The 27,239-nt window shown below is 44.4% G+C and overlaps 1 protein-coding gene across 1 annotated transcript in view; it reads left to right on the top strand.

Annotated features, from left to right (window-relative positions):
* Window positions 1-27,239, top strand: part of CSMD1 (CUB and Sushi multiple domains 1) — a 732,674-nt gene that overhangs the window by 640,090 nt on the left and 65,345 nt on the right. The window contains exons 46-47 of the mRNA XM_044225749.1: window positions 12,376-12,570; window positions 20,857-21,030. Of these exons, the coding sequence (XP_044081684.1) occupies window positions 12,376-12,570; window positions 20,857-21,030 (369 nt within the window). The remainder of the gene's footprint in view (window positions 1-12,375; window positions 12,571-20,856; window positions 21,031-27,239) is intronic.

The following is a 27,239-nucleotide window of genomic DNA, read 5'->3' as shown; positions in this document are numbered from 1 at the left end:
ATGATTTTTCTGCTTCTTTTATTTGCAAAGATTGGACATGACTTAGTCCAGCTTTTTGTCTTTTAACTGGAGTTGTGAACAGGTTCCCCTTGGCTCCTTGGTAAACATGAGAAAGAAAAATTTGCCCTTTAATGCTCAGTGGTAAATCTGGGTCTTGTTTTGTGTAGGTCATTTATCTTCCCTAGGAACTGGGCTATGTGAGTTACTATTGTTTCATCTTTAAGAGACATAAACACTGCACAGCAGGTGCGTCTGTCCGTTTGGCTCATGGCTGCATCTTTATAATGACTTGTCGGAGGATTCTCACGGCCCCTGTCAGACAAGGTGTGAAGACACTATTTGTTTTTGTTTTTGTTTTTATGACTGTTTTTTTTTAGAAGAACTAAACCAATTTATTGAGGCATAAATAACTTGCATACACCCCCAACTCTGTTTCATCTTTAGTACATTTTAATTCATAACTTTTATATATTTCTTTTAATTTCTATTTAGTTTTGAGAATTTAAAAATAACCATTTTTATTTCATAACTGTTGTCTAAAATATTTAGTGTTAAGATTCATTTTAAATACAAATTTAATATATAAATACCTAGATCTATTTACCATCTATGTTAAGACAGGAAATCCAAAGACAGGAAATCCTTAAATCTCTGAAACTTGATTTATCATCAGCAACTCTCTGCAGTCATATTGATGGTTGTCTCAACCTCAAGAGACTTTGGTCAGGATTAAATAAAATTAATTCCTGCCACCAGTCTTGAAATATGGTAGATTCCGCCCTGTGGAGATGGTCAGTGGAAGTGTATGACTCTTTTAATTGCTGCCGTGTAACCAGAGCGCCTCATGAGCAGGAGAGCTTTTCACTCTTTCAGGCTGGGTAGTTGAGTCTTCCCAGCCAAGTAGTCTGAAGTGTGTGCTCGACCAGGCAGGCTGCTCTCTGCTGACCAGGGCTCTGTTCCTTGTGTCTTGCTCTAAAATGCTTCTCCACCCGGTTCAGGCACAGAGTGAGCATGCACTTATTGAAATGCAAAATAATCCTGAAACATTGAATTTGTGTATGTGTGTTATGCACACATACACACACACACACACGTATATATATATATATTTTTTTTTTTTGAGGAACTAATGTATTGAACACAACACTTTAAAGGTCATTCTGCATATTCTGTACATAACTAATATTCTATTCTATTCCATTGAATGATGAAGTTTATTAATTTTACTAAATATAGGTATATGGACCTTTCAACTTTCATATGATGATTCTAACCCTAAAGTATGGGAAGATAGGAAGCATAACACAGATCCCTAGCTCTATGAGTTCTTGAACTAAATCTCCCCACAAAATGATGTGATGCTGGTTCTTCTGAATGTTTAATCACATCCCAACCAAAAATAATATTTCCATTCATCTGTCACCCATACTGAAGTATTTTGAAGAAGAATGTAACCAGATGCCATGTGCAATATTATGCGTTGAGTTTTAAGAATTTAGAAACAATTTAAGCATTGCTAGAAGGCAGTTTTCAGGTCTCAAGTTTTCGAGTTGAGCCCCTTCTCAAGCGTGGTCATGATGTAACACATGATCCTTTATGTGTGGAGTCTTCATGGAAGGAAAGCATGTACGTGCAACCTTTGTTGTACTGACACCATAATTTGTTCCGTACTGACATCATCATAGTGCCAGAGTCAGAGGACGTAGCTGACCCTTTACTCCCACTGGCCATGCCTTCTTACACACCAGCTTCCCAGGCGCCTTCCTCATCCTTTCAACAGCAAAGCGCCACCAACGTTCTGGAAGCATCCATGGCTGCCCACTCTTCTTTTATCTTCTCCTTCAGGTCTCTGCCAGCTTGTATCCAGAGCATTAATGGTTGAGGATCTGACCAATAAAGCAGGGGTCTTCAACCATTCATATAGCATTTCCTCGTGGCTTACATTAGTTGAATGACCATGGGCATAGACACCAATTCCTAGTTTGTACAGTTTATCTCCATAATAGAGCTCAGGGGTCTTTGGGCAGAGTCCTGGCCCTGCTCTCATGGAACTAACTGTGCTATATATACAATAATTTTAAGATTTAGGGTCACATTCATCATAACCTACAATTACCCAGGAGACATTTTTAGACTCTTAATTAAAACAATCCAAGGAGGCAGTTCTCACTAGGGGAAATGGGAAAGAATATTTAAGCAAATGCATTAGATATTTGTGAGCAAGCAATTTTCTTTCCCCAGAAACTCTAAAGATGTTCCTAATGATAGGAACTTACTCATAGCTGGCTCAGTGTTGACTGTCGGTACCTACTGAGACCACGACCTTAGAAAGTGGGGCTAATAAAATGGTGACATCAGTGTTGTGGATTCCTTTGTTGGAGGTGCAGTCAATGACATCGTGAAACACCGAGATTTTGTACTTTTAATCTTCACTTAGATTAGCAGCACCATTTCATCCTGTCCAGGGGGTGGTTTAAACTCATTTAGTATAATTAAAAATAAGCCATTCAGTAATTGAAAAAAATAGCTCTACTGGCAAACCTAGATTATAGAATTACAAACAAATTCTGAACCATATTTCCCATTATCACTACATGGATGAGGTTAATCCAACACTGGTCTTGTTTTCTTATTGAGAACAGATTTCCTAGAAGGTGTTTACGCTACATTAGAGTTGGAATATTAGTTTTTTCTCATAGCTACAGTCAGTTATGTAAATGCTCTAGGGTTCGACTTGACTTAGATATATTTATTAGGACTAACATAGCAGCAAAATCACAAGAAGACCGGGACAGAAAATGTCTGATCTCAAGAGGCTTTTGGATGAAGTTCATAACTGAAAAAGACAGTAGTCAACAGAATGAGAAGTCCAGAAATTTCAGGGTCAGAATATAAGAATGTTCAGAGGTTTTAGATTTAGTCAGGAACCTTGGAGAGGGGGTGGGTAGGAGCTCTGAAGTGTTTGGACGTTTTTGGTCTGAGAGTGAAAAGTTGATTGCTCTCAGGTGACCCATAAATTACCTGCCAGAAGTTTGCTTTTAAAACTCCATGATTTTGCTCTTTATTAATTTGCTACACTTATTCTATTTTTAAAGATTTATTTATTGATTGAGAGAGAGCAAGAACACAAGCAGGGTGAGGGGAGAGGGGTAGAGAGAAGGGGCCTCCCACATGAGCAGAGAGCCTGATGTGGGACTTGATCCCAGGACCCTTGATCACGACTTGAGCGCAAGGCAATGCTTAACTGACTGAGCCACCCAGGCGTCCCTCACTACTCTTATTCTAAGTAACACACACTAAACATTTGGTTAAAATCTGATATAACGAAAATCCAAAACCAAGTTATTTCCTTAAGAATCCCATACTCTCAATCCAGTCTTTGTCAAGGGACTTCCTACCACAGCGATGTTGAAATTGGAGGGTGTGGAATGCATTTCCATTGCCTCTGTATGGTGCTTCCCCCCGAAGACCCTATATTCATTATTTACCTACACCAAAGCAGGCGTGTTCTTCAGTTTCTAATGCTCCAGAACAGAAACCAAGTTCTCCCTCCCCTGTCCAGAGTCTAGATCGTTGCTGACATGCTGAAAGCTCACTTAAGTTGTGAGTAGGAAGAACATTATGAGGCTGCTTAAATCATTTTACTCCAATGGCATCAAATTGTAATTTTACAAATCTAGTTAAATGTGCTTGAACTAAACTTGGTAATAAGAAGCACTTACCCGCATTGAGTATGATGGGGGAGAATCTGTTAAGTGAGAAATCACAATTGCATCCTGGCAAGCAGGGGCTGATTGGAATAGTCCAGAAGATTTATGATACGTGTCTGTAATTTATGAGGGTGGGGAGGCTGAAGGGCTTTTATTTATAGTGGAATACTGTCATTGTCTGAATATCTTAAACAAAAACAACTGTTAGTCTTCTTGCTTTGCCACTGGCCGAGTGAGTCTATCCTAAATCAGAATCACTCATGGTAAGATTAAAAGCTAGGATTTCTCCAGTACAATGCAAAATATTTTGTGTTGTCGCTGAAATGTTCACAAGATAGAGAAATGTGTTTCCCCTTTTTGTGCACAGGAGCTTTGCATGGTCTGCACTTTCAGCTGAGCTGATCTGAGAAGTATCATTTTGGGATTTTTACTTTGTCAAGCTCATCAACACTTAATGCTATGAACTGTGTCAAATACTTGGGAATGGTTGAGAACCCGTGTTCTCTGGAACTTGTCGAAATACAAGAAAATGGTTCCATGAGAGTTGTTTTCTTTAAGGTGACAGAAGAGAATCTTTATTTCCTATTTTGAAGATTTTTATTTATTTATTTGATAGAGTGAGATAGAGCATGAGAAGGGGGAGTGGAATAGGGAGAAGCAGACTTCATGCCAGCGAGGAGCCCAGAGCAGGACTCGAGCCCAGGACCCCAGGATCATGACCTGAGCCAAAGGCAGATGCTGCACCGACTGAGCTACCCAGGCGCCCCTGTATTTCCTCTTTTATAAAGGAAAATATATAAGGTCAACTGGCAGACTGTGTACTTTATACCAAGTCAGCCAAATCTACATTTATTTATTTTTTAAACCTTTATTTATTGAAAATATTTAATTTCCCTAAAGTAAACCCGGCAACTTATTCACTTATAATTGTCATAAAAACTGATTTATAAGATTTATGTAAAGAGGATGCTTTCTCTCGCTACATTTTCCAGATGAACTAGCCTTTTAAAACTCTTTTTTTAATTATGTTATTATTTGTACAACATTCATAGGCTAGTGTGCCCGGAGTCCTCATTGACTTAATTCTGAAGATCATGTCCGGCATCCCTTGTTCTAGTCATGTGGAGTAAACACAACGTTCTCGCATTGTTCCTAGTAGTGGAGGAAATGACCGGGTCAGAGAAAAGGCAGGACAGCGGTGAAGATTCTGGCCCGGTTTGGCTGAGCCTGAGCTGACTGCCTTATCACAACGAAAACACGTTGTCCTGGTCGCAGTGCTGGTGCAAGGATCAGCGTAGTGTGAGGTTGTGTATCCGATTCCATATACCACGGGAAAGGGACTTTGTGGAAAACACGACATGAATGCGAGTCTGCAGAAGACGCAGCTGTCCGTAGCAGCCGTCTGTGGCTGCAGGTAACGGGAGGACGGGCAGGGGCTTGGGCCAAACCCCAGTGAGTTCCAGTCTAAGAAGCTCCGGAGGAAGAATGAAGCGTTTTCTTTCAACTCTCAGCGCAGTGGCATTCCCAGTGCTCTGTGTTGGCCGGTGACCATAATTCCACGTTGTCTTTGTAAGTCTCAGGAGAGACACACGTTCCCCGCACGGCTGGCTTCTGACTGGGGAGCCGGCCCGCGGCCAGAGTGGAAAACCACAGCATCTGACCTCCGGGACTTCAGCACGCGCCTCCTGCCTTCCTGGGCTCCTTGCTCAAGCCCTTAGCTCAGCTCCCCTGACTCTGCCGTCCCGCAGATTCTCAGTCACACTTACCCCATTCTTCTGTTGCACCCAATGTCCCAGAATGGAACGTCCCCATGGGGCAAAACATCCAGTGGCGCACGCGTCATTTTCTGCACCTGTCCTTAGGCGGCGTGCATTTGCCTTCCTCCTGTAGCTTACATTTTTGCTCTCCTTTCTTTTTTACCCACCAGGTTGGGATGTCGTGGAAAGAAATAAAAAATTAAGAATATACAAAAACATTCTGTTTCTCTAAGAGACCCCTTGTTAAATAATTACACATTGACTTATTTAACTGCGCAGTGTGTGTCATATTTACACGATACATATTGTGTACATGCATAGCTTAGATCAGTATATATGCGTGTATGTGTGTACAGGTGTGTGGGACACATCTGTGTGTAAACATGTGTTTTTGTACCACAATACAGCATATTCTTTCATGGTCTCTTAGTTTAACTGTTTTGAGTTGTTTTTTTTTTTCTAAAAAACAAACAAACAAACTTCTTTCAGTTTTCATTTTTTTTTCCAGCCTATTTTTCATTAAAATTTATTTATTTTTCTTAAATAAATGTACTCTTATGGCCATCAGGCTCGTAGTCCTAAATCCTCCGATCAGGTGATGGGCTTTTCTCTGGCGCGGCTCCTGTGTGGGCAGCTTGGGGCCCACAGAAGAAGTGACAGAAGGAAGCAAAGCCATGTGCAGCCTCATCGTCCAGCAACAGCCACGTCCGCACTCGCTGCCTGCCTCCTACCTTATTTCCCTTCCGCCCCTTTTCTGGAGGTTCAAGGCCCACCTTCCAGGGGTTCCCCGAGCTGCACTCATCAGCACAGCCCTGCTGTGTGTGCTGCACCTTCTCCTGTGTCCACACGCAGAGCAGAGGTCATGTGGAATAGTCTTAGAGCTCCCGATGTCCGGTCATCATGCAGGCACAGGAATGAAGCCCGGGAGGGACCGGACAGCGGAGCACAACCAGAGCTGGGGCAGAGATTGCAGAGTGCAGGACACACGGGTTTGAATTCCAACAAAAGCACAACGTGGGAAAAGGTGGGTTTTGGAGCGAGTGGTTCACTGGAAACACATATGGAAAAGATGAATTTTGAGCCCCTGCATTCTGCGTGTACAAAATTGATGCAAGGTGGTCACAGGCGTAAGTGAGAAAGGTCAGACCTAAAGCTTCTGTAAAATTACAGCCTCATGGATTCTGTTGTCCCCCTGCATGAACTTGGCATAGGGAAGGACGTCAAAACGGCACGTGGATTCCGGCGCCAAAGGAAAAAGAAGGTAGATGGGACACCATTAAATTTTTATATTCCGTCTCTCAAATCACGTGTTTACAGGCCTGGTCGAGACCAATCCAGGAAGGGCGAAGATACTTGAAGGCTGTGTATGAAACACAGACAGTTTAGAGAACTTCAGTGAGAAGAATGCGGAGTATCCGTTAGCCGCCACTAACCTCCCACAGGGGGACTACAGGTTTCTAGAATACAAGACTGCAGACCCCGGGGCTGACAAGAACGTGAAGCAACCGGTGGGCTGTGGGCTAATATGTTGCTAATGAACTTGGGGAGCCGATACATTGTTTTGAAAGAAGACGCAGTAGCAGGTGTGAATGCTTATGCAAGGACGTGGGCAAAGGTTGTGTAGTGTTAGAGGGCACGTGTCTGTCCTTAGAGGTCGGACGACATCCCTTCTGTCCCTGAAGCCTGTGCACGTGGTGCTGATGGGGTCCCGGGTGAGCTTTTTGGGTGCAGCTAACGTTTGGATTCTTTAGATTGGCACCGATCACATGAGGGGTGTTTACAATGTAAAAACCCGTTGAACTGTGCAATAGTAATTTGTGCATTTTCTATCTGGGTGTTTCCATACAAATTTACCTGGAAACCTAAGGAGCAGAAAGAAACCACCAATCGGAATGACAACAACAAGGAGAAATAAGCAAACAGACTAAAAACCGTCCAAGCAGCAAACGGGGGTGAAAACACAGAACGCTGGCTCGAGTGCAGGGAGAGGGGCTTCCTTTGTGGAAGTCTAGTGGTTTCCGGCTTTCTGTTTCCAGTGGCATTTAAGGAGTTTTCTGTCCATCGGTTTCTGGTGGTGCTAGTATCCGGTGTTATAGCCAGAGAGGAGGGTGAGCACTGGGAGAGAAAGCGCTGAGAAACTATTTCCTTTACCTTCTGATTTATGCCAAGTTTTCTTAACAGAAATAAAATAGTTATAACAAAACACTTGTAAAAAGTAAAAATTAGCAATAAAATTGAAAGTAAAGTTTGTCTCTTTCTAAAGATCAGTAATGCGTAAGTCAGCAAGGCTCAGTAATTTGTCCTAAATGTCAAAATGAATAGCGGAGCATATTGTCAATGAAATGCCACTTTCTTCTTTTAAAATAATCATAAAAATTATTATATCTTTAATGTAATCAATTATATATTATTAATAGAATGACAACAGAACGTTGCTGTTGTTAAATACGACGGGACTAGTTATAAAGCTTTCAAACCTAAAATCACATTAGAATGTGTTTCTGTGGGGACTATGGAATAGGACAATTCAAGGGAATACAGAATGAAATAAATTTGGGGGTAGACATATAGTCTATAAAAATGAATATTTGAAAGTGTCAAATTGCTGTTTTTTTTAAGTCTTGGATCTGAGGAAAAGTGTTTTTGTTTCGTTTTTTGTTTTTGTTTTTGTTTTTACTTGAGGTATAAGTAGTTACCATAATTCGCTTGTCATAAGCTGTCAATTATTTAAACTTACAAGGACAACTTTTAGGTCTTTAATGAAAAAGTGCAAAGAGAAATACATACATATTTTTAACCCCTTGAAAGGCACACAGGTAGAGTTTTACACCAAAAGTAAGAGCTTGCTTGTGGCCATGCGGGAGGCGGGGGGATGAGCTTTGGCAGGAGACAGGGTGGCATGGGGAAGGGTCAGCCGATCTGTCCCTTCCAGGGAGGTTTGGGGAGAAGAACTGAGGAAACTGGAGTCAGGTTTGCGACCTGGGCGACGGGGGTGCTCAATTCACAGAAGCACCAAGGGGAGAACGGAAGCGGTATTTGGGGCCTGCAGAGCATCCTGTTTCCTTGCACAAGGCCCCGAATTCAGGCACAGGACTGCTGTTTGCCCTTCCAGCAGGCCGAGGCTCCTGTGGGCACAGCCTCCTGTGGCACCCTCTCCCCAACACTTGACTGGCCGCACCTGCTCAGGGCTCCCCGGTGCCTGGGGCAGCGGGTGTGGTTTGCTCAAGGACGCCGACATGCACGTACACAGACTGTCCCACCGTCCCGTCCCCCTGCCTGGAGGAAACTGTGCTCTCCCACCAACGTGCTTTATCGGCCTCGGGATTGCAGCCCCCAGACCGTGCCCTCACTCGCTCACACTCACACACGGGCTACTCTTGCTCCCTCAGAGCATCTTGGAAACCATGGAACAGAATCACAATGGCGACAGTTTCCAAGAACCTTCCCCTGCCCCCTCTTTGGAGTACAGAAGGACGGGTGAACGTCCACATTAAATATCCATTCAAGTCTCCCTTCTCCCTTCTCTCTTTCCTCCGCTTCCCAGCCCCCACCCCTTGCTCCACTTCTCACCTCCACTTTTGGGGGGTTTGTTTGTTTGTTTTGGTTTGGTTTGGTTTGGTTTGGTTTGGTTTGTTTTTCTGCTGCATCTTCTTAGTACATTATTTTCCAAAGCAGTTGCACACGCACGTAAGGATGTATAAATACGTCACCAGCACCTGTTTAAGGGCAGGGAGAATGCTCAAGAAAAAAGGGGGCAAGACATAGTGTTTACAGTGAAAGAGCTTATGGCCTACCAGGGAGGAAGAGATCCAAGCGAACAATTAAACCAGAGTCGGATAATTACAAAGCAAAGCGAATAGCATTTTCACAAAGGGAGAGGTAATCATCCAGAATGTGGAGATCACCACTGTAGGTAGTATTAGCTCCAAGAAAATGACCGATCCCCTGGGCTCGCCCGCATCGCCTCCTTCCTGGGAGAAGTAGAGCTTGGAAAAGTTAGTCCAAGCAACTGAAAATGGTCAGGTTCGTTTTAGAATCACCCTTCTTGGTGAAATGAAATGAATTTTATTTGAAACGGCCGTGGGATTGAAGCCGAGTTACGGATTTACAAGGTTAAAGGCACCGAAGACTTTTCAGAAATCGTCATCTTGCCTGGAATTCTAAAGGTATCCCAGTTAGAGAAAAATTTGCTTGTATCATTAGGTAAAATGCTTGAATATCCATGCAAGTTCTGCTGTTTTCTTATTCAGTTACAGTGAACATACAGTGCTATAGTAGTTTCAGGTGTACACTACAGTGATTCCACAACTCGGTTCCTTACTCAGTGCAGTAAATGTGCTCTTAACCCCCTCAACCCATCCCCCCATCTCCCACCCCCTGCCCTCTGCCGACCACCCGCTTTGCTTCTATGTGCAAGAGTCTGCCTCTTGTCGTTCTTGTTGTTCATTTGTTTTGTTTCTTAAATCCCACATATGCACGGAATCCGATGGCATATGTCTTTCTCGGACAGACTCACGTCACTTAGCATCGCGCTCTGTAGCTCCTTCCATGTCATTGCAAATGGCAACGTTTTATTCTTTTTTTATGGCTCAGTGATCTTCGTGTGTGTGTGTGTGTGTGTGTGTGTGTGTGTGTGTACATACCCCACATCTGTGTTCATTCATCTTTCCATGGACACTTAGGCTGCTTCCAGATTCTTAGCTGTAGTAAATAATTCTGCTACAGACGTAAGGGAGCCTGCATCTTTTCAAATTAGTGTTTTTGTTTTCTTTGGGTTAATAGCCAGTAGTGGAATCACCGGAGCAAATGGTAATTCTATTAATTTTCTGAGGAAACTCCATGCTGTCGATCACAGCGGCCGCAGTCTGCATTCCTATCAACGGTGTGCGAGGGTCCCTTTCTTTGATCGCCTGACCGACATTTGTTGTTTCATGAGTGTTTCTATTCTGGCAGGTGTGACATGGGATCTCATTGTGGTTTCGAGTTGTACTTCCCTGCTAGTAAGTGATGTTGCGTCTCTTTTCATGTGTCTGTCGGCCCTCTATAATTTTCATTGGAAAAGTGTCTATTCAGATCCTCTGCCCATTTTTTTTATTGGGTTATTTGGTGTTTGGTCATATAAGTGCTTTATATGGTTTAGATATTAAAGCCTTATTGGGTGTATCATCTGCTAATATATTCTTGTGTTCAGGGGATTGTCTTTCTATCTTGTGGATGGTTTCCTCTGCTGTGCAGAAGCTTTTTTATTTTGGTGCAGTCCCGATAGTTTAATTTTGCTTTTGGCTTCTCTTGCCAAAGAAGTCATATCTAGGAAAATGTTTCCACAGCCAATGTCAAAAAATTATTGCCTGTCCTTTCTTCTAGGATTTTTATGGTTTCAAGTTATACATGTAGGACTTTTGAATAGCCATTTTTGAATGCATATAAATTTTAGATAATCATTTTGTTTATAGATATTTAAGGGAAATAGATTTAGGGTTACTTTTTAATTAGCAAGTCCTTTTCACTTTTTAAACCTCATTGAAACATTTTCATAACAATATCAAAAAGTCCTTTTTTTCAGTTAATTTGCACATAGTATTGGTAAATTACTGATAGAAGATTTGATGAGATTTTTGTAACATTTGAATACGCCTAATTAAATTATATTAAACTTGTACAGAATTTACTTTTCAATTTAATTTGCTTTTAAATAAGTAAAATTATTTATTAATATCATTTTGAAAAAGCTATGGTTTTTCTAGCTGCCTCATCCAGGCTCAAAAAATTCATCTGTGGAGTCAATTCTGAAGGTGATTTACTGTGGTAGGTATTCATATTTGAGGAAGTGGAGTCCCAACTTTGTAAAATTCATTTGAAATATTATTGTACCTTTCAGAATATAGATATACTCACATACATTAACTTTTGCATATATTTTCAGCATCTTTGCAGATCCTCTGAAGCCCACTCCAGAATGGGAAGCCTACCACCTTTCCTGATATCATCACTGTTGTCATATTTGTAGCTACTGCTCTTTATTAAGTAGTTACTGTAATTCTAGACTTTCTCCTAAAAGCAGGAAAAGATTGTCTTCTCTGAGATATATTGAACATTTGTCTGCCCAGTATTAATGCAGTGTGCATATAAATCCAATAACTTACAGAATACACACACACACACACACACACGTATGTATGTATATATGTAAAAATATGTATGTAAAATATAGGTGTGTATAGGTGTATAAAATATAGGTGTATATATATGTAAAATATAGGTGTGTTTCATAAGGAGGAAGGGAATGAGGACACCTGCTTTTCTGATAACTTGTGTCCAAGCTGGTTTTCAATTACTCAATTCTATTCCAAGTTCCTCAGAGGAAATGGAGACAAATTATATGCAAGATTCTTCTACGCATGTGCTCGTTTACCTGATGAAGATTTTCCATCCAAATGAGCTATGCGACGTTGTGTGGGTGATTTTTCCCCTTTACATCACAATGTCACTGCAAGGTCACCCGTGGCCCTGCAGTGGAGGCTGTCAAGTGCATTTTATATGCACGATCGTCCTCCTGTGACCATGTGGGTGGTAGAGAAAAGTACCTGAAATAGTAGATAATGGCTTTTGTTTTGCACAGAAAGATCCGTTTCATATAGAAGGGCCTTAACATTAAAAATAAACAGGATCTGTGGACTCTGAAAAACAATGTGAGGGTTTTGAAGGGGCGGGGGTGGGAGGTCGGGGTACCAGGTGGTGGGTATTATAGAGGGCACCGATTGCATGGAGCACTGGGTGTGGTGAAAAAATAATGAATACTGTTATGCTGAAAATAAATAAATTAAAATAAAAAAAAAAGAAAAGAAAAAACAAACAAACAGGATCTGATCATTTGAGAAAAAAATGGTGGTGTTATGTTTCTCTTCTAGCCGTAACTTGTCCCAGCATTGAGGCTCAGCTCTCGGATCACGTCACCTGGAGACTGGTTTCGGGATCCCTGAATGAGTATGGAGCTCAGGTAGTCCTCAGCTGCAGCCCCGGGTATTTCCTGGAGAGCCAGAGGCTGGTGCAGTGCCAAGCGAACGGAACTTGGAGCATCGGGGAAGAGAGGCCCAGATGTCGAGGTGAGTGACGGGTGCCCTTCCCAGATGGCGCAGCCATTCTGAATGATTGAGGTCCCTGGCAGTCACCTTTAACCCACCCCTGTAAGTGATCGAGTCTGTAGATTAATAATATAACCAAATGGTATTTCCTGTCATTATAGTGATGACTATGGATTTTCTTGTGACATGCTTAAAACATAGGACTGCTGGATAAAATGTTGAATGTTATCTTTTTCTTATTAATGATCACACTTTATATATGTAAAATAATAGAATATTCAGATATTTCAAATCAGCTCAAAAACAAATCCAGGCCTATGTTTAGAAAGATAGCTCTTATTCCATGCACTGACTAGTCAAACCTAATTAGGATCGTGGGAAATAGTATTTATGCTGAAGATATCGTATGCTTAAATAATGACTGTCTTGAAAAGGACGATTATTATTCTCAAAGGTACAAGATAAGCGTTAAGCTTTTGAGTGGGTTTCATAATAAAAATGAATACACAGAGAAATAAGACAATATTCGTGTTGTTCAGAGCACTATTTGATTCTGATATGTTTAACACAGAGTCGTTAGCAAGTTGTTCACAGGGAATTACCATGCAAAAACCAAATAGTTAGACCAGTGTCAGATGTATAAAACACACAGCTTTGCAAGAATAAACCAGCATAAAAACAAAAAGGACAGAAGAATTAATGCTTTGCTGTCTTTGACATGGCCATTCTAATTCACCTTTAATAGAACCAACGGCAATTAAACACATATTAAGCTCTTCACCAAGAGCATGAAGGTAAATCAGGGAGGGTTAGTGACCTTCAGAAGCTCACTCGGAGTCAAGGTGGACAGTACCCCAGGTGCCCAGACAGCCCTGCCAGAAGCCTGTTTTCCACGTAAATTACTCATGGTTCCCTTGTCATTCTCACAAGGTCCTGGTTTGACTCATTATCTGCTTACTGGGATCATAGTGCCTTTCCTCTGGGTTTCCCCCCATCTGAGTTAGCGGGTCCCTCCTTTCCACATACACACCCCTACCCCCTTCAAAGCATTGTGATTCAGAGACTCAGTCCTTAAGGTCATCAAGGAGAGTGGATGAGAAAGATTTGGGAGCCTCTACCTTTGGCCTATCTCAGACTTTTCTAGACAACAACCTTTCTGTCAGTTTTAAGCCAGAATCAGTGTTAAAAATAGGTACCAGCGAACTTCCTGGGAGTGGGGAGCACATGCAGGGCTTCTGCCAATGCAACAGTCAGTGTAGTTTGGGCTGGTCTCTCTAGCTGTCTGGGGCACCGGGGTAGGATGGTGTCTGCTGTGTACTTGCTACGCCCTACACTTTACATTAACGGCTCAGATCTCCGTTCTGGGAGAGCCGACACTGAAGGAGACTCGTGTTTCCAAGACCAGGCTTTCCTGATGGTTGAACCAAACTCCTTAGCAGCAAGGAGGTAGAAAGCAGCACTGGGATTCTACCATCCACAAATTGTATTTTCATCTCCATCCTTCTGAAATCCTAGGAAATCTGTCCTCCTGACTCTAATAGACTTCAGTCTGGTGATTCTAACACTGAGTCTGGTCCAGGATCAGCACTCAGAAATCCGTGTATGCGGGGACATCTCCCGCTGACTCAGCACGTGGATGGATTTCATACATCGTCAGCTGTTCATTGACTGGCCTTGCTTGTCATGAGTTGTTGTACCGTACTTTGTGACTTGTCTCTCTTGAGGGTCATCATGATCATGTGACCTTGTCCAGAGTCAGTAGAGTCCATGAAGTCATTGCTTGCTATTTGTGTGTGTTTTTATTTTATTTACTTATTTGATTTATTTTTTATCAAGGTTACTAGATCACACCATCACAGTGTGTCCAGAGTGAGTCCCTTCTACTTGACTCCATCTTGTCCTTCTGATGTCTTTGAAGTTGTCCCGTTCTTGCATAAAGACAGGATGTTTCATGCTCATCCTGATTATTTTTCCCTGCCTAAGCATGGAATCAGCCATTCTCCAAGGAGCCCTTTTGGTGGAAAATGGTGTTAGGGACCCACTTGTGTGCCCAAGGGTATGCATCGTGTTGTTCATGTTATCGGTGGGTAGGGAAAGCTGATACCAAGCCTATCATTATTTTTGAGACCAAACTGAAAGTTTTTTGTTTTCTTCCCACCAAAAATACTTGATATGGATATTTTAAATTAATTTCTATCTCTACTGATTTTTTTTAAAGTTTTACCCTACCCAAAGAGGTGATCAAAGATGTTCCTCTCTTTTCCAAAACATTGATGTTTCAGTGAGATATCACAGTGCCAACATTGTGTTCAAATTGGGGTGTGATCTGAAATCTCAGTAGTCTTCCCCTCCCCCTCCCCAATTCTCTCTTTGGTTGAAATATTTTGGAAGTGATTCCAGAGAACACAACCCTAGAAACTCCATCAACGACATCATTCTATAGACCTCTATGGGATATATACCCCAGCCTCTTAGACAGTAGTGGTTTTCAAGAGTCTTCATCCTAAGCACCTCATAATGTTAAACATTGTTGGGGGCCTATCTTCATTCTCTGTTGCCATGGAATCATTACAAACACAATGTAAAACAACACAGATTTGTTGTGTCACAGTTTCTGGGTCTTCTGCTGAAGGTTGAGATCAAGGTGTTGCCTGCTCTTATTTGGAGCCAGAACTGGGGGAAGATGGGCCACACTTGTTTGTTGATGGAATTCATGTCCATGCAATTTACAGCTGAGTCCTCACACTGTTGCTGATTCTGGACTGGGAAATGCCTTCAGCTCCAGGGGGCCATGTGTAGCTCTGTCCCATGCACTGCCCATCCCTCCAGGCCCTCCTGTGATTCAAATCTCTGGCTCCAGGAAGGCCTCTGTTTCTTTAAGGGATCCTCCACTGGGCCAGTCCCCACAGAAAATCCCATGTTGATTAGCTCAGAGAAGACATTCACAACCTCCTCATCGTTGTGCCTACATCAAGGGGAGAGGATTTTACATCGGGGGCAGAAATCTCAGGGTACCATCTTTGAACTGTGCTTCCCATTAGACCCCAAAGACCTTTGTAAAATTTTTAACATAAGTTCAAATCAAGAATTATTTTAATGTGTTTATATTAGTTCATTCAAATTTACATGGAAAGCATCATTGTTCATTTATTTAAAATAACAATGATACAATTACACCTTACCATGTACCATATTTCTATAAATAGTAATGACTATTATCAAAAATAAAGGAAAAAATTTAGAGTCTTAACATGTACGTAATATTTTCTGGGTTCTATAAAAAATAAAAGTAAAGGTATGTTTTAGTTCATTCTTGGCACAATACCTTTTAATTTTATTTTATATTTAAAATACGTGTGAGTTACATTTATCTCCTATTTCCCTGCCTTGCCAACATACACTCAGAAAACCTGATATGAATCCTGGTAGTAGAATACTTTGCAATTAAGTAAGTGCTTGATAAGCCCCAAGAAGTTCAAATGCTACTTAAGTTCTGACTTAAAATTAATTTAAAATGACACATTTGTAAGGCCGATTTGCCATTCTATAGTAGCTTGGTCACAAAAGAAATACCACGTCACTCTCTATATCCTAATGGAACTAGACCAAGAGAATTTTCAAGGGTGTCGTTTTTCCAATCTCTGCTGTAACTAAGGAGCTAACTTTGTATTTATGTGTGATGTTGTTGGTCTGTGGTCCATCTTAGAATATTGCTGTCCACAAGATCACCTGGACCTAACTGCTTCAGTTATCCCCTTGCTTAAGGACTTGGAGATGTCCTCTTTTGCTTGCCCAATTAGCTCCAGATGAAGGAGCGATCCTTGACTACCTTCTAAGAATATCCGTAATGAGTACAAAAGCAGTGCTTAGTCACCACTTTTTGAAGGGGTCGTGTTATCGTAACTCCAGGCTACCTGAGACCAAATCCAGGTGAAAAGAACAGGAGACCTAGTCCCACCTTGAAACTTTGAGCTTTGCAGTCACTCTCTTCCAGGAGAACCAACTTCCAGTGGTTACCCCTAAAGAGACAAGATCACCAGATTAAAGTTCCTTCTCCAGACTGTCGTGTATCTCCCTAGCACAAGGACTACATCAAAGTGGGGGGCTATTGACTTCTTCTTGTTGCATTTCTTTGTTTGACTTATTGCTTTAAAAAGTAAAAAAAATAGGGCGCCTGGGTGGCTCAGTGGGTTAAGCCGCTGCCTTCAGCTCAGGTCATGATCTCAGGGTCCTGGGATCGAGTCCCGCATTGGGTCTCTGCTCAGCAGGGAGCCTGCTCCCCACCACCACCACCTGCCTCTCCATCTACTTGTGATCTCTCTCTGTCAAATAAATAAATAAATAAAATCTTTAAAAAAAAAAAGTAAAAAAAATTTAAAAAATTATCCAAGAAAAGAAAGAAAAATATTTATCACAGAAATCTGTAAAACAGGAAGAAACCATCTTTGCATTTTTAATTTTACACGTAACTCACAGACAGAGACCCTTACACTGGGAGTTCATTATATTGTAGATGTTCAGAAAACACAGCCTGAACTCTGGACTGTGGCTCCTTCCTAAGTGCTAATTTAAAGAGTTAAATTAGACCCGGATCAAATGAGGACATAGGCGGGTGGGTCTTTGATAACCTCCCATTTGTAACTGGGGGTGCACCTGGGTGATCATTAAGTTTCTAAAATAAATTCATTATTGGTCATATAGTCCCCTCCATTACCAGTGGGTTCACGCACACAGCAAGCACAAGGGAGTATGTGTCCACCAGCCTGCTCCGTCTGTCCTAGGAAACCACAGAAAGAACGTTCTCCCTCCCTTCCATCATGGAGCGGACGTTGACCATTCAGAGCAACCTGAAGTTGAATTTTCCCATAATGGACTCACAAGTACTTGTCTGATTGACATTAAATAACTCTCGGGGCATGCTTGAGCCCAGGAGCAGGTGATGGCATGTGTGAATATTTTCACTCCGAGCAAGGTCTTCTTGTTGACTCAGAGCCAGACTTCTTGGCTCCCTTTCTCCAGACCTAATACAGTGAACTCAGACTGTGGTCTACAAGCCTGCCTTCGCACACTTACAAAGGATCATGTTCCTTTGACCTTTCTGCATGATAAGCAGCCCCCCATACATATGCACGCCACCTCCTGTGTCTGCTGTCCATCTGTGTGTAGGCCTTTTCCAGAGAGAACGTAGTTGGAAGTCCCTTCTCTTGACCTTATGCTTTTTGCCCCACTCACTAATAATACCCGTAGTTCTGATAGAACTGCTGGCCTTGCAGGCATGAAAAACCTTGCGTCACAATAGGTTTTTTTTTTTCAGAGTTGGGGATTTCGATGTGAAGGTACTCTTGGAACTGAAGTCAAGGGGAAGGAGGCTTCCCTGGGTGGGGGAAGGGGAGACAGGTGGCTTGTCATTCCTGGGAAAGTGAGGGAACACCTCATGGACAGCACATTGGGGCAGAGTGGGGGGCAGGCGGGGCTCTCCAGCCGGTCCCCCTCTGTGTGCGATTCGCACTCTGACAGCTCAGAGGACGGGCTTTAGACTGTGTGCGTGAATATGTCTTTAATGGAAAGGAAAAAGGCAAACGATTCATTTTGAAAACCGGAGGGAAGAAAAGAACATGGAAATGAGGCATTACCTTGGGTGTTTGATAAACTCAGTGTGTGTGTGTGTGTGTGTGTGAGAGAGAGAGAGAGAGAGAAAGTGAGTGTGTGTGTGTGTGTGTGAGTGTGTTGGGGAGTTCTCCAGTTCAATTACAGTAGCTTTTCCAAATTAGTGCTGCCGTCCTCGTTAATGTATCGGGTTTGCTGCCAGCGGAAACTGCGCCATCTGAAGCCCCATTATCCAGCTGCTGAAAAGCTACAAGTTTGCTCCATTAGTTCTTCTTTACAGCCTAGTGAACCTTAGTGGAGGACAGACCTAAAATATGTGCGTTCCGGGATATTTTTCACAGAGGCGGGGAGAATGGGGCAGAAGCAGGGCAGCGCGAGCCTTGCTGGCAGGCGTCCGTGAAGGCGCGCGGAGACCCCTGAGGGCAGGCGCTCAGACCTCCTTGCTGCTCAACACTTTCCCGACCCTTGCAGAAGTTTCTAGACACCATCCGGTTATACTAAGTGACTCCACGTGGCTCTTTAAATACCATAATTCGAGGTGAAGTTCATAGCATGTTTGGGAAAGGCTTAATGAAAAGTTCATAATAAATGTAAAAAAATAAATTATACAGGAATTCGTTAACATTCGGTACAGCACACACTTTAACAGCGTTACTAAATGCATGAGACGTAACGCCGTAAGAGTTCAGGGACCCCAGAAACCAGTAAATCAACAACCTTCTGCTCATGACCTCTTCTGGAGCTGAAGGGCCAGAAAACCCGGTGAACGATCCCCCAGGAACACACAGCACCAGCCTGTGTCTGTGTGTGTGAAGTGGAAGGACGGTTATGACCCTCAGAGTAAGCTCGGCCAGTGCAGGAGACGGGTCTGACGGCCACACCCGCAACCTCGTCTTCACTTGAACTGCCAGTAAAGGGTCCCCCGATGCGGCTCACAGGATGGGTCCCAGGTCTGCTCTGCCCTGGCTAACCCTGACCGAGCCCTGGTCCCAGCACGGCATTGTTTTGCTGTTTGCCGGTGTCCTCTCTCTGAATCCAGTGCACGGTTCTGGGCAGCAGGTGCTGCTGTCAGCCCTGGGGAGAAGAGCTAACGAGAGCCCAGAAGTTGGAGGAGATCCTGGCAAAGCTGGCGTTGAACCTGAGTAGCCTGAAGGCAGAATCTGTTCTTAATCACCGTCTTACCTTCTCTGATCTGTGTACTGTTCACAGGGACTCAGGAATTGTTGGCCACACACCACCTTTGCTCTGAGCCCCTTGTGCACGGTGACTCACTGAGTGCCCTGGGGGCTCTCCGTGCTCCTCTGAGAGTGGCCTTCAACACCTTGGTGTGTGGGACACACGTAAGCCCCTGAAGAACCGTTGTCCTTGATGACCTTGTGGTTTCTTCTGTCCCTGAGATTCCACTGACCTTTTGTGCTCAAACGTCTCAGGGTTCCGAGTGCAGGGAGTGGGGTGGTGCCATAAGGATCAACAATGAAGGTGACCATTGACTGTATCTCCCCAACCCCGATCACCCTGTGCTTGAAAGTAGACCCTGTTAGTGATCCTGCTGGGAAAACAGGTGTTCATCGGGGGCTAATGGGACCCCAGCTACAACCCCTGGAGGCCTGGATTTTGTATTTTTTAATTTTCAGGAAGGTTCAGGGACACCTGGATGGCTCAGTCAGTTTAGCATATGCCCACATTGGGCTCCTTGCTCGGCAGGGACCCAGTTTCTCCCTCTGACCATTCCCCCCACTAATGGTTTCTCTCTCTCTATCTCTGTCAAATATATAAATAAGATCATTTTTTAAAAAAATAAATAAATAAATAAAGAGAGACACCACATGGCCACAAAGTCACTATTTTTTTAAAGATTTTATTTATTTATTTGACAGACAGAGATCACAAGTAGTCAGAGAAGCAGGCAGAGAGAGGAGGAAGCAGGTTCCCCGCTGAGCAGAGAGCCTGATGTGGGGCTCGATCCCAGGATCCCAGGATCATGACCCTATCAGAAGGCAGAGGCTTTAACCCACTGAGCCACCCAGGCATCCCCACAGTCCGTATTTCTATGGAGCTCTCCATCCCAGTGAATCATGCGAGGCAATGAAAGAAACGGTGAACTTAGGCCTTCCATTGGAGCAAGCGAACTCAGTTTTGTGCAGCTCTAGCTGGCCTGCGGAAGCCCACTCTCCTTCCTTCATTCCTGCACTCCAGGTCATGTCCAGTAACTGCCTGGCGGTTCTCCCGGCTGGGGCACACAGGAGGGCAGGTGGGCAACCCACGCGTCTGACCAGACTCCTTGTGAAATGATGTCTATACACCGCACGGTTTTGGAATCCGCTCTAAATGCTCACATTTTCATTTCAAGGTTGTAAGAAGGAAAATTAAGATTTCTATGTGGTTGACCTACCATCCCTAAGCAGATATCCCCGTTCCTAATAAATATTTTTACCAAAGGCTCAGTCTTATTTATTTATTTGACAGAGAGAGACACAGCGAGAGAGGGAAGAGAAGCAAGGGGAGTGGGAGAGGGAGAAGCAGCCTTCCCGCTGGGCAGAGCCCAATGCGGGGCTCGATCCCAGGACCCTGGGATCATGACTGGAGCCGAAAGCAGCTCCTTAATGACTGAACCACCCACACGGCCCTGATTTTGTCATTTTTAAGCAAAAGAATAATCTGTGGACTTGAAACAATTTTCACTTTTTGTTTTCCTTCCAGTGATCTCCTGTGGAAGCCTCTCCTTCCCCCCAAACGGTAATAAGATTGGCACACTGACGGTCTACGGGGCCACGGCCATATTTACGTGCAACACGGGCTACACCCTTGTGGGGTCTCATGTCAGAGAGTGCTTAGCCAACGGACTCTGGAGTGGCACGGAAACGCGATGTCTGGGTAAATTCATCTATCCTCTGCCCCGGTCTTTCATTCACATAAGCCTTAAAAATTCAGCACGGTTGGGCAAAGCATGGCACTTCTTACTGTAAATGTTCCCACTGAGCTACTAAATCCTCCCTCTGGTATTAACACTCCACTACACCCCGGGACTTCCTCTGTAAGGAGCTAAAGGGATTTTTTTTTTTTTAATCTGAAGGTCACATATTGCCTTAAGTGACTTAAACACTATTTTACAAAGTGCTGAGGACATCACTGCCCTTAATGTCGCCAGGATTTTAGGACACACAAACATGATATTCAGAAATACGATGCACTTTATCTTTTAAAACTTTTAAAAATATGTCAGTAAGTGAAAGTAAGATCAGTCAACATTAAGTACAATGAATTATTTCAAATGGAACGTGTGTACAGTAACTGGTTCTTCCTTTCCCCCAAGATGAAAATTTTATGCATGCTTGTTTTAAAAAATTGAGTTGAAAATTTTATTCATTGGAAAAATCTTTTGTGAATAAACATAAGGAAATTGTTGAATAGGCAGCTTCAAGTATACTGATTTATAATGCTCCTGTAGGTCTCCAAGTAATTTGTAAAACATGTTAACTGCGTTTCGCCCTTTCAACTTCTTTCTGGGATCTCAGTAATTTTGTAGTCACTCAAAATCTATAGAAGCTGGAAAGTTTAAGCTTCTGACTCTCTGTGGGCTGGAAATCACGTCAGGACCAACGTAAGGACCAGTAAATTTTGAATAGTAAAAATCTGTTCTTTTTACTTGAGGTGATTTGAAGAAATACTCAGGAAAATTGGGGAGAAAAAAAACCCACAGAGATAATGAAACTAAAGTAGTAATTCCAGAGAAAACCAGCAAAGGGAATTTCTCACTGTTATCCAAAAAATGGTACCTGCTTTCTTGAAATCACTGTGACCCCTACATGGAAGCTGCTAGCATTCTACTGTGTGTGTGCACGTATATTCTCGTTGGTGTGGTCAGTGTGGTTTTCCGTGGACTGCAGAACCCCCTTGGACTATGTGAGATGCTTTGTGTTCAGAGTTGCTAATGCTTCTGAGATTGTCTGTCTCCCTAAACATTCTTCTGGGGTGTCTGTTCATTGAATACCACCCTCTTCAAGGCAGCTTGCGTTGGGGTCGGTCTTCTCGGTTCTCGTCTGTGACATCAACACCGTAGAGGGGAAGCAGGTAATCTAAACAATTTGCATTCCTGCTATGACTGTGATGATGGAAATCAATGGCAATTTACATTTGATTAGGGCTGTATTACTGACTAAAATCTCATTAAATAAGAGGGTTATCGTGGCCTTGGGGAGTTTGGGTGGCGCGTCCAATTTCGGGAACTGTTCTGTTAGGGGGCCTGCTGGAGTCTGATCCCAAACAAGCCTTCACCTTTTCTGTGGGATCTTCTGACTAAAAACTTTGAGATAGTAAGGTTGGGCACGTCCTGCATGGTTGGCCGGGACAGGGTGCCCAAAAGTGTGGCTTTGGTGTGATGCAGTATATCTTAGAAGCTTCTGGGAGAGGGAGTGTTCAGAAGGAATTTAAACTGGAAATGAAGAGCAAATGTATACTATATAAAATAGTATATAAAAATCAGCATTCTAGAACCTGGATCAGAATATAAGGAATATTGAAATTAGAAGAGGCAGAGAATCTTAAAGAAAAACTACTTAAACAGTATTAGATATGACACCGTCATGTCTTTTTATGAAGCAGTGAGTTTAGAATGGGTAATAAACTTAGTGTACAGACATTTAAAAGTCAGTGGATATGCTTTCACAATTACCACTGAGACTTGAAAGTTTAATTCATAATATAGGCCTGCCTTGGAGATATTGTGGATTTGGTTTCAGACCACCACCATAAAGCAAATATCAAAATAAAGTGATCTAATGATTGTTTTGGTTTCCCATGCATATAGAAGTTGTGTTTATACTGTACCATAGTCTATTAATGTACAATAGCATTGTCTAAAAAAAGTATATACCTTAATTTAAAAATACTTATCTGGGGCACCTGGGTGGCTCAGTGGGTTAAAGCCTCTGCCTTCGGCTCAGGTCATGATCTCAGGGTTCTGGGATCGAGCCCCGCATCTGGCTCTCTGCTAGGTGGGGAGCCTGATTCCCCCCACCCCCTCTGCCTACCTCTTTGCCTACTTGTGATCTGTCTGTCAAATAAATAAATAAATAAATAATTTAGCTGCTCAAAAACAATAACTACCACCTGAGCTTTCAATGACTTGTCATCTTTTTGCTCGTGGAGGGTCTTGCCTCAGTGTTGGTGGCTGCTGGCTGATCAGGGTGTGGATGCTTACATTGGGATGGCTGCGGCAATTTCTTAAAACAAGAACATTGACGTTTGCTGCATTGATGGACTCTTCCTTTCACAGTTTTTCTGTAGCATAAAATACTGTTTGATAGCCTTTACCCCCTGTAGGACTTCATTCCGACTGGAGTCAGACCTTCCACCGCTGCCGCTGCTTGTCAGCTACGTTTCGGGAATGTTCTAAGTCCTCGGTCGTCGCTTCACCAGTCTTCCCAGCACCTTCCCCAGGAGCGCGTCCGTCCCCGGAGCCCACGTTCCGTCTCCTGCGCGAGAAGCAGCTCCTCGTCTGTCCGAGCGCGGCCCGAGAGCGCAGCGGAGCAGCCCCGGCCGCAGGCCCCTCTGCGGAGGCCCGTTCTCCGGCCCCTTCGGCCCCGTCTGCGGTTCCTCCTGCACCGAGGCCGGACCCTCCGGGTCATCCGTGCGCGCCGGACGCCCTTCCTCCGACCTCCTCTTTGTGCTGACGCTCCGATCTCGTCCCAGGAATCGCACGTGTCCTCAGTGGCGTCGAGGACGCTGAGTCGTTTCTGGAAGGTTTACTCTGCCCCGATCGGGAGAGGAATCCCCGCCCGCGGCAGCCGGGACCTGACGAAACGCATTCCTTCGGCGAGAGGATGGAGAGTTGAAGTGACCCCTTGATCGCGGGCTGCAGGACGGACGCTGCATCAGCGCCGGGAAAACCCGTGACTCTCGCGGTCCGGCCCCGTCACAGCTCTGGGGCGACCGGGTGCCCCGTCCGCGAGCAGCCGTGCTTTGGAAGAAACCTTGTTCTCGAGCATTTGGCCCCGACGGCGGGTGGACCGTACTCAGGGCACCGCGTTGGGGACGGACGCGCCGTCATCGGGCCGTGTGGGTCCGTGTGCGGGGCCCAGGCAGAGCCGACCGAGCGCGATGCCGAAGGACCCCAGGGTTCTCAGAGCGGGACGTGCGCGCCGGCTTCCACTTAGGGTCACCGGCTGCACCAGCCCCTCACGGGGGAGCGGCCTGTCCTTCGCGGCTCTGAAGCCGGGCGCTGACTTGTCTCTGGCGGTGCGAGTCCCAGATGGCGTCGTCTCCCGACAGAGGCTGCTCGGTCTACACCCGCAGTCCGTTGTTGCGCGCAGCCGCCAGCCTGAGCTCTCGGAGCTGGATCTCCGGGGTGACTTGCGGCAGCGTCTCCGTGGGCACCTGCGGCCTCACCTGGTCCTTCATGTCACGGAGACGGCTGCTTCCCTGAATGCCAGCAGCCAAGCTCCACAGGCTGCCGACTTTCCCTCTGCAGCGTCCCCGCCTGCCTCGGCCTTCGCAGAACTGAGGATTCGGGCCTTGCTCTGGATCAGGCTTTGGCTTAAGGGAACATTGTAGCTGCTTTATTCTTCTGTCCAGATCGCTCAGCCTTTTCCACATAAGCAATAAGGCTGGCTCACATTATTATTATCACTTGTGTGCTCACTGGAGTAGCATTTTTAATTTTCTTCAAGGGTTTTCATTTGCATTCACAATGTGGCCAACTGTTCAGCGCAACAGGCCTTGCTTTGGGCGCGTCAAGGCTTTCCTCACGCCTTCCTCAGTAGGCGTAATCATTTCTAGGTTTTTTTTTTTTTTTTTAAAGATTTTATTTATTGATTTGATAGACAGAGATCACAAGTAGGCAGAAAGGCAGGCAGAGAGAGAGGAAGAAGCAGGCTTCCTGAAGCAGAAGCCTGATGTGGGACTTGATCCCAGGACCCTGAGATCATGACCTGAGCCGAAGGCAGCGGCTTAACCCACTGAGCCACGCAGGCGCCCCATTTCTAGGTTTTGATTCCAAGTGAGAGACATGTGACTCTTTCTCTCGCACTCTCGGAGCTCACTGCAGAGTTATTATTCGGCTGATTTGGATATTGCTGTGCCCGAGGGAGCAGGGCGGCTGGAGGAGAGGGACGGGTGGGTGGCTGGTCAGAGGCGCGGTCAGCACGCGCCCATGTCAGCGGAGGCCCCGTGTCACGCGGGCGTGGCTCCGTGTGCTGCAAACCAGCGACAGTGCTGAGAGCCGAGAGCCCAGGCCGGAGCCGCCCAACACACAGAACCCAGCGATGGTCGGAATTGTTGAAATGAGACTTGGAGACATGAAGTGAGCAATTTCTTTTCTTTTCTTTTTATTTTTTTAAAGCTTTTATTTATTTGAGAAAGAGGGAGGGAGGGAGGGCACCAGCCGGGGGAGCAGCAGAGGGAGAAGCAGACTCCCTGCAGAACGAGGAGCCTGAGCCCGGCGCGGGGCTCCACCCCAGGACCCTGGGATCCCGACCTGAGCTGGAGGCAGACGCTTCACCGGGCGCCTGAGTGCGTAGCGGTGCGGGGTCGTCACGGACCTTCCTTCTGCAGTCACGCAGTATCTGCGAAGCACAACGGAAGGAGAGGGGCCTGTGCGTGGAACGCGGCCGTGCAGCGTCTCTTCCCAGCCGTGGACTGTCGGTGTGTAGATAACGTAGCCTGACTCAGGAAGAACGTACGTCCTGGGACCCACAGAAACGCAGCTGAGGTACACAGATAGGACAACAGACATAAAGTCTGCGCCGGTCGGACGGACCAAGGGAGCCCCGGCGCCAATCCTTCGTCTGGCACGGGAACGAGATAAACTAGCTAGTGGATACCACCATAGTCTAAAAATTACCTAGATGCCTCACTTGGATGTAATAGTTTGAAGGCTATTGTTTAATGATGATGAAAAATGTACAATGCATTTTTCAGTTTTATTGAATCTTCAACTGAAGTTTTGGGGAGTGCTTATCACTCCTATTTATAGATAAGAAATAACTTAGAACAATGAGGAGTTTGTCCAACATTATAAAATCAATAGTATCACAAATGGAATTTAAACCTAGGCAGTTCGACCATAGAACACAGACTTCTGAACATTAGGGAATATAGTATATTTCAGCAAATATGATACATTATTTTGCCAATAATTATATTCCTCAAAATCAAGAAAAAATAAAAGAGGCCATGGGCTATGGGCTAATTCTGACCAGTAAGGTAGAATTGTCTGGTCAACTAGAAGTTAAACAAGCCCAGGGACTAGACGAGACCTCACCCCAAAGCACACACCATCAAAGGGGGTTTTCTGCATTAGTTGTTACACACGGCTAACCTTGTCCATTCTCTGCTGCTCCCAGACCTCTTGCTTACCAGTCTTTCCAGTATTTTCTCCCATTTCTTGTCATTTCAATTATTCCTCTGTCCCTTCCTACGGTGATGGATCTGGCTTTTTACCAAGCAGAATGACTTTACGTGACTTTCAGGTTCCTCTGGACCCTATGAGGGTAAATTGGACAGGGAAAATGACTTATAATGACAATGAAGACAACCAATAAGAATATTTTCCAAAACATCCAGAAAATAATTGATATAATCCCCTGGCTTCAACTTTAAAAAAGAGACATCCTCTAAATGAAACAACCCCTCAAAACTCTGACTTTGAGAAACAAATTGCTCCAATGAGAAGAAAATAGGAAACTGCCCAAAGAAGCAAAGGTGGTTACGCAAGACATCCTCCGAGGAACTCAGTGTGCTGGCCACGCCACGCCCCAGCGGCAGTGAGCAAATGCAGCAAGGCGAAGGTCACGGATGGGAAAGATGGTCCACCACGAGCAGGGAAATATGAAAAGATCCAGGACCATGAAAATAGAAGGACCATGAGCAAGTTATGTTTGAAATAAGAACCAAATTCACTCATTGTGATTGCTATCAAAATAGCGGATGGTCTACGTAATGTAGAAAGTTCAGCGAACTCTTCCTTCTGTCTTCCATGTCAGAAATTGTTCTGGTGCGCAAAGGTTAGAGCATGCGCTTGTACTAGAAATCAGGATGCGAGCAGAGAAAGCAGTCTGTCCGAAAGCACGTGAGAGCTTCAGGGG

The sequence above is a fragment of the Neovison vison genome, chromosome 11 (genome assembly GCF_020171115.1).
Source record: "Neovison vison isolate M4711 chromosome 11, ASM_NN_V1, whole genome shotgun sequence".
Classification (NCBI taxonomy): domain Eukaryota; kingdom Metazoa; phylum Chordata; class Mammalia; order Carnivora; family Mustelidae; genus Neogale; species Neogale vison.
The sequence above is the reverse complement of the archived record's forward strand: the minus strand, read 5'-3'. Positions and strand labels throughout refer to the sequence as shown.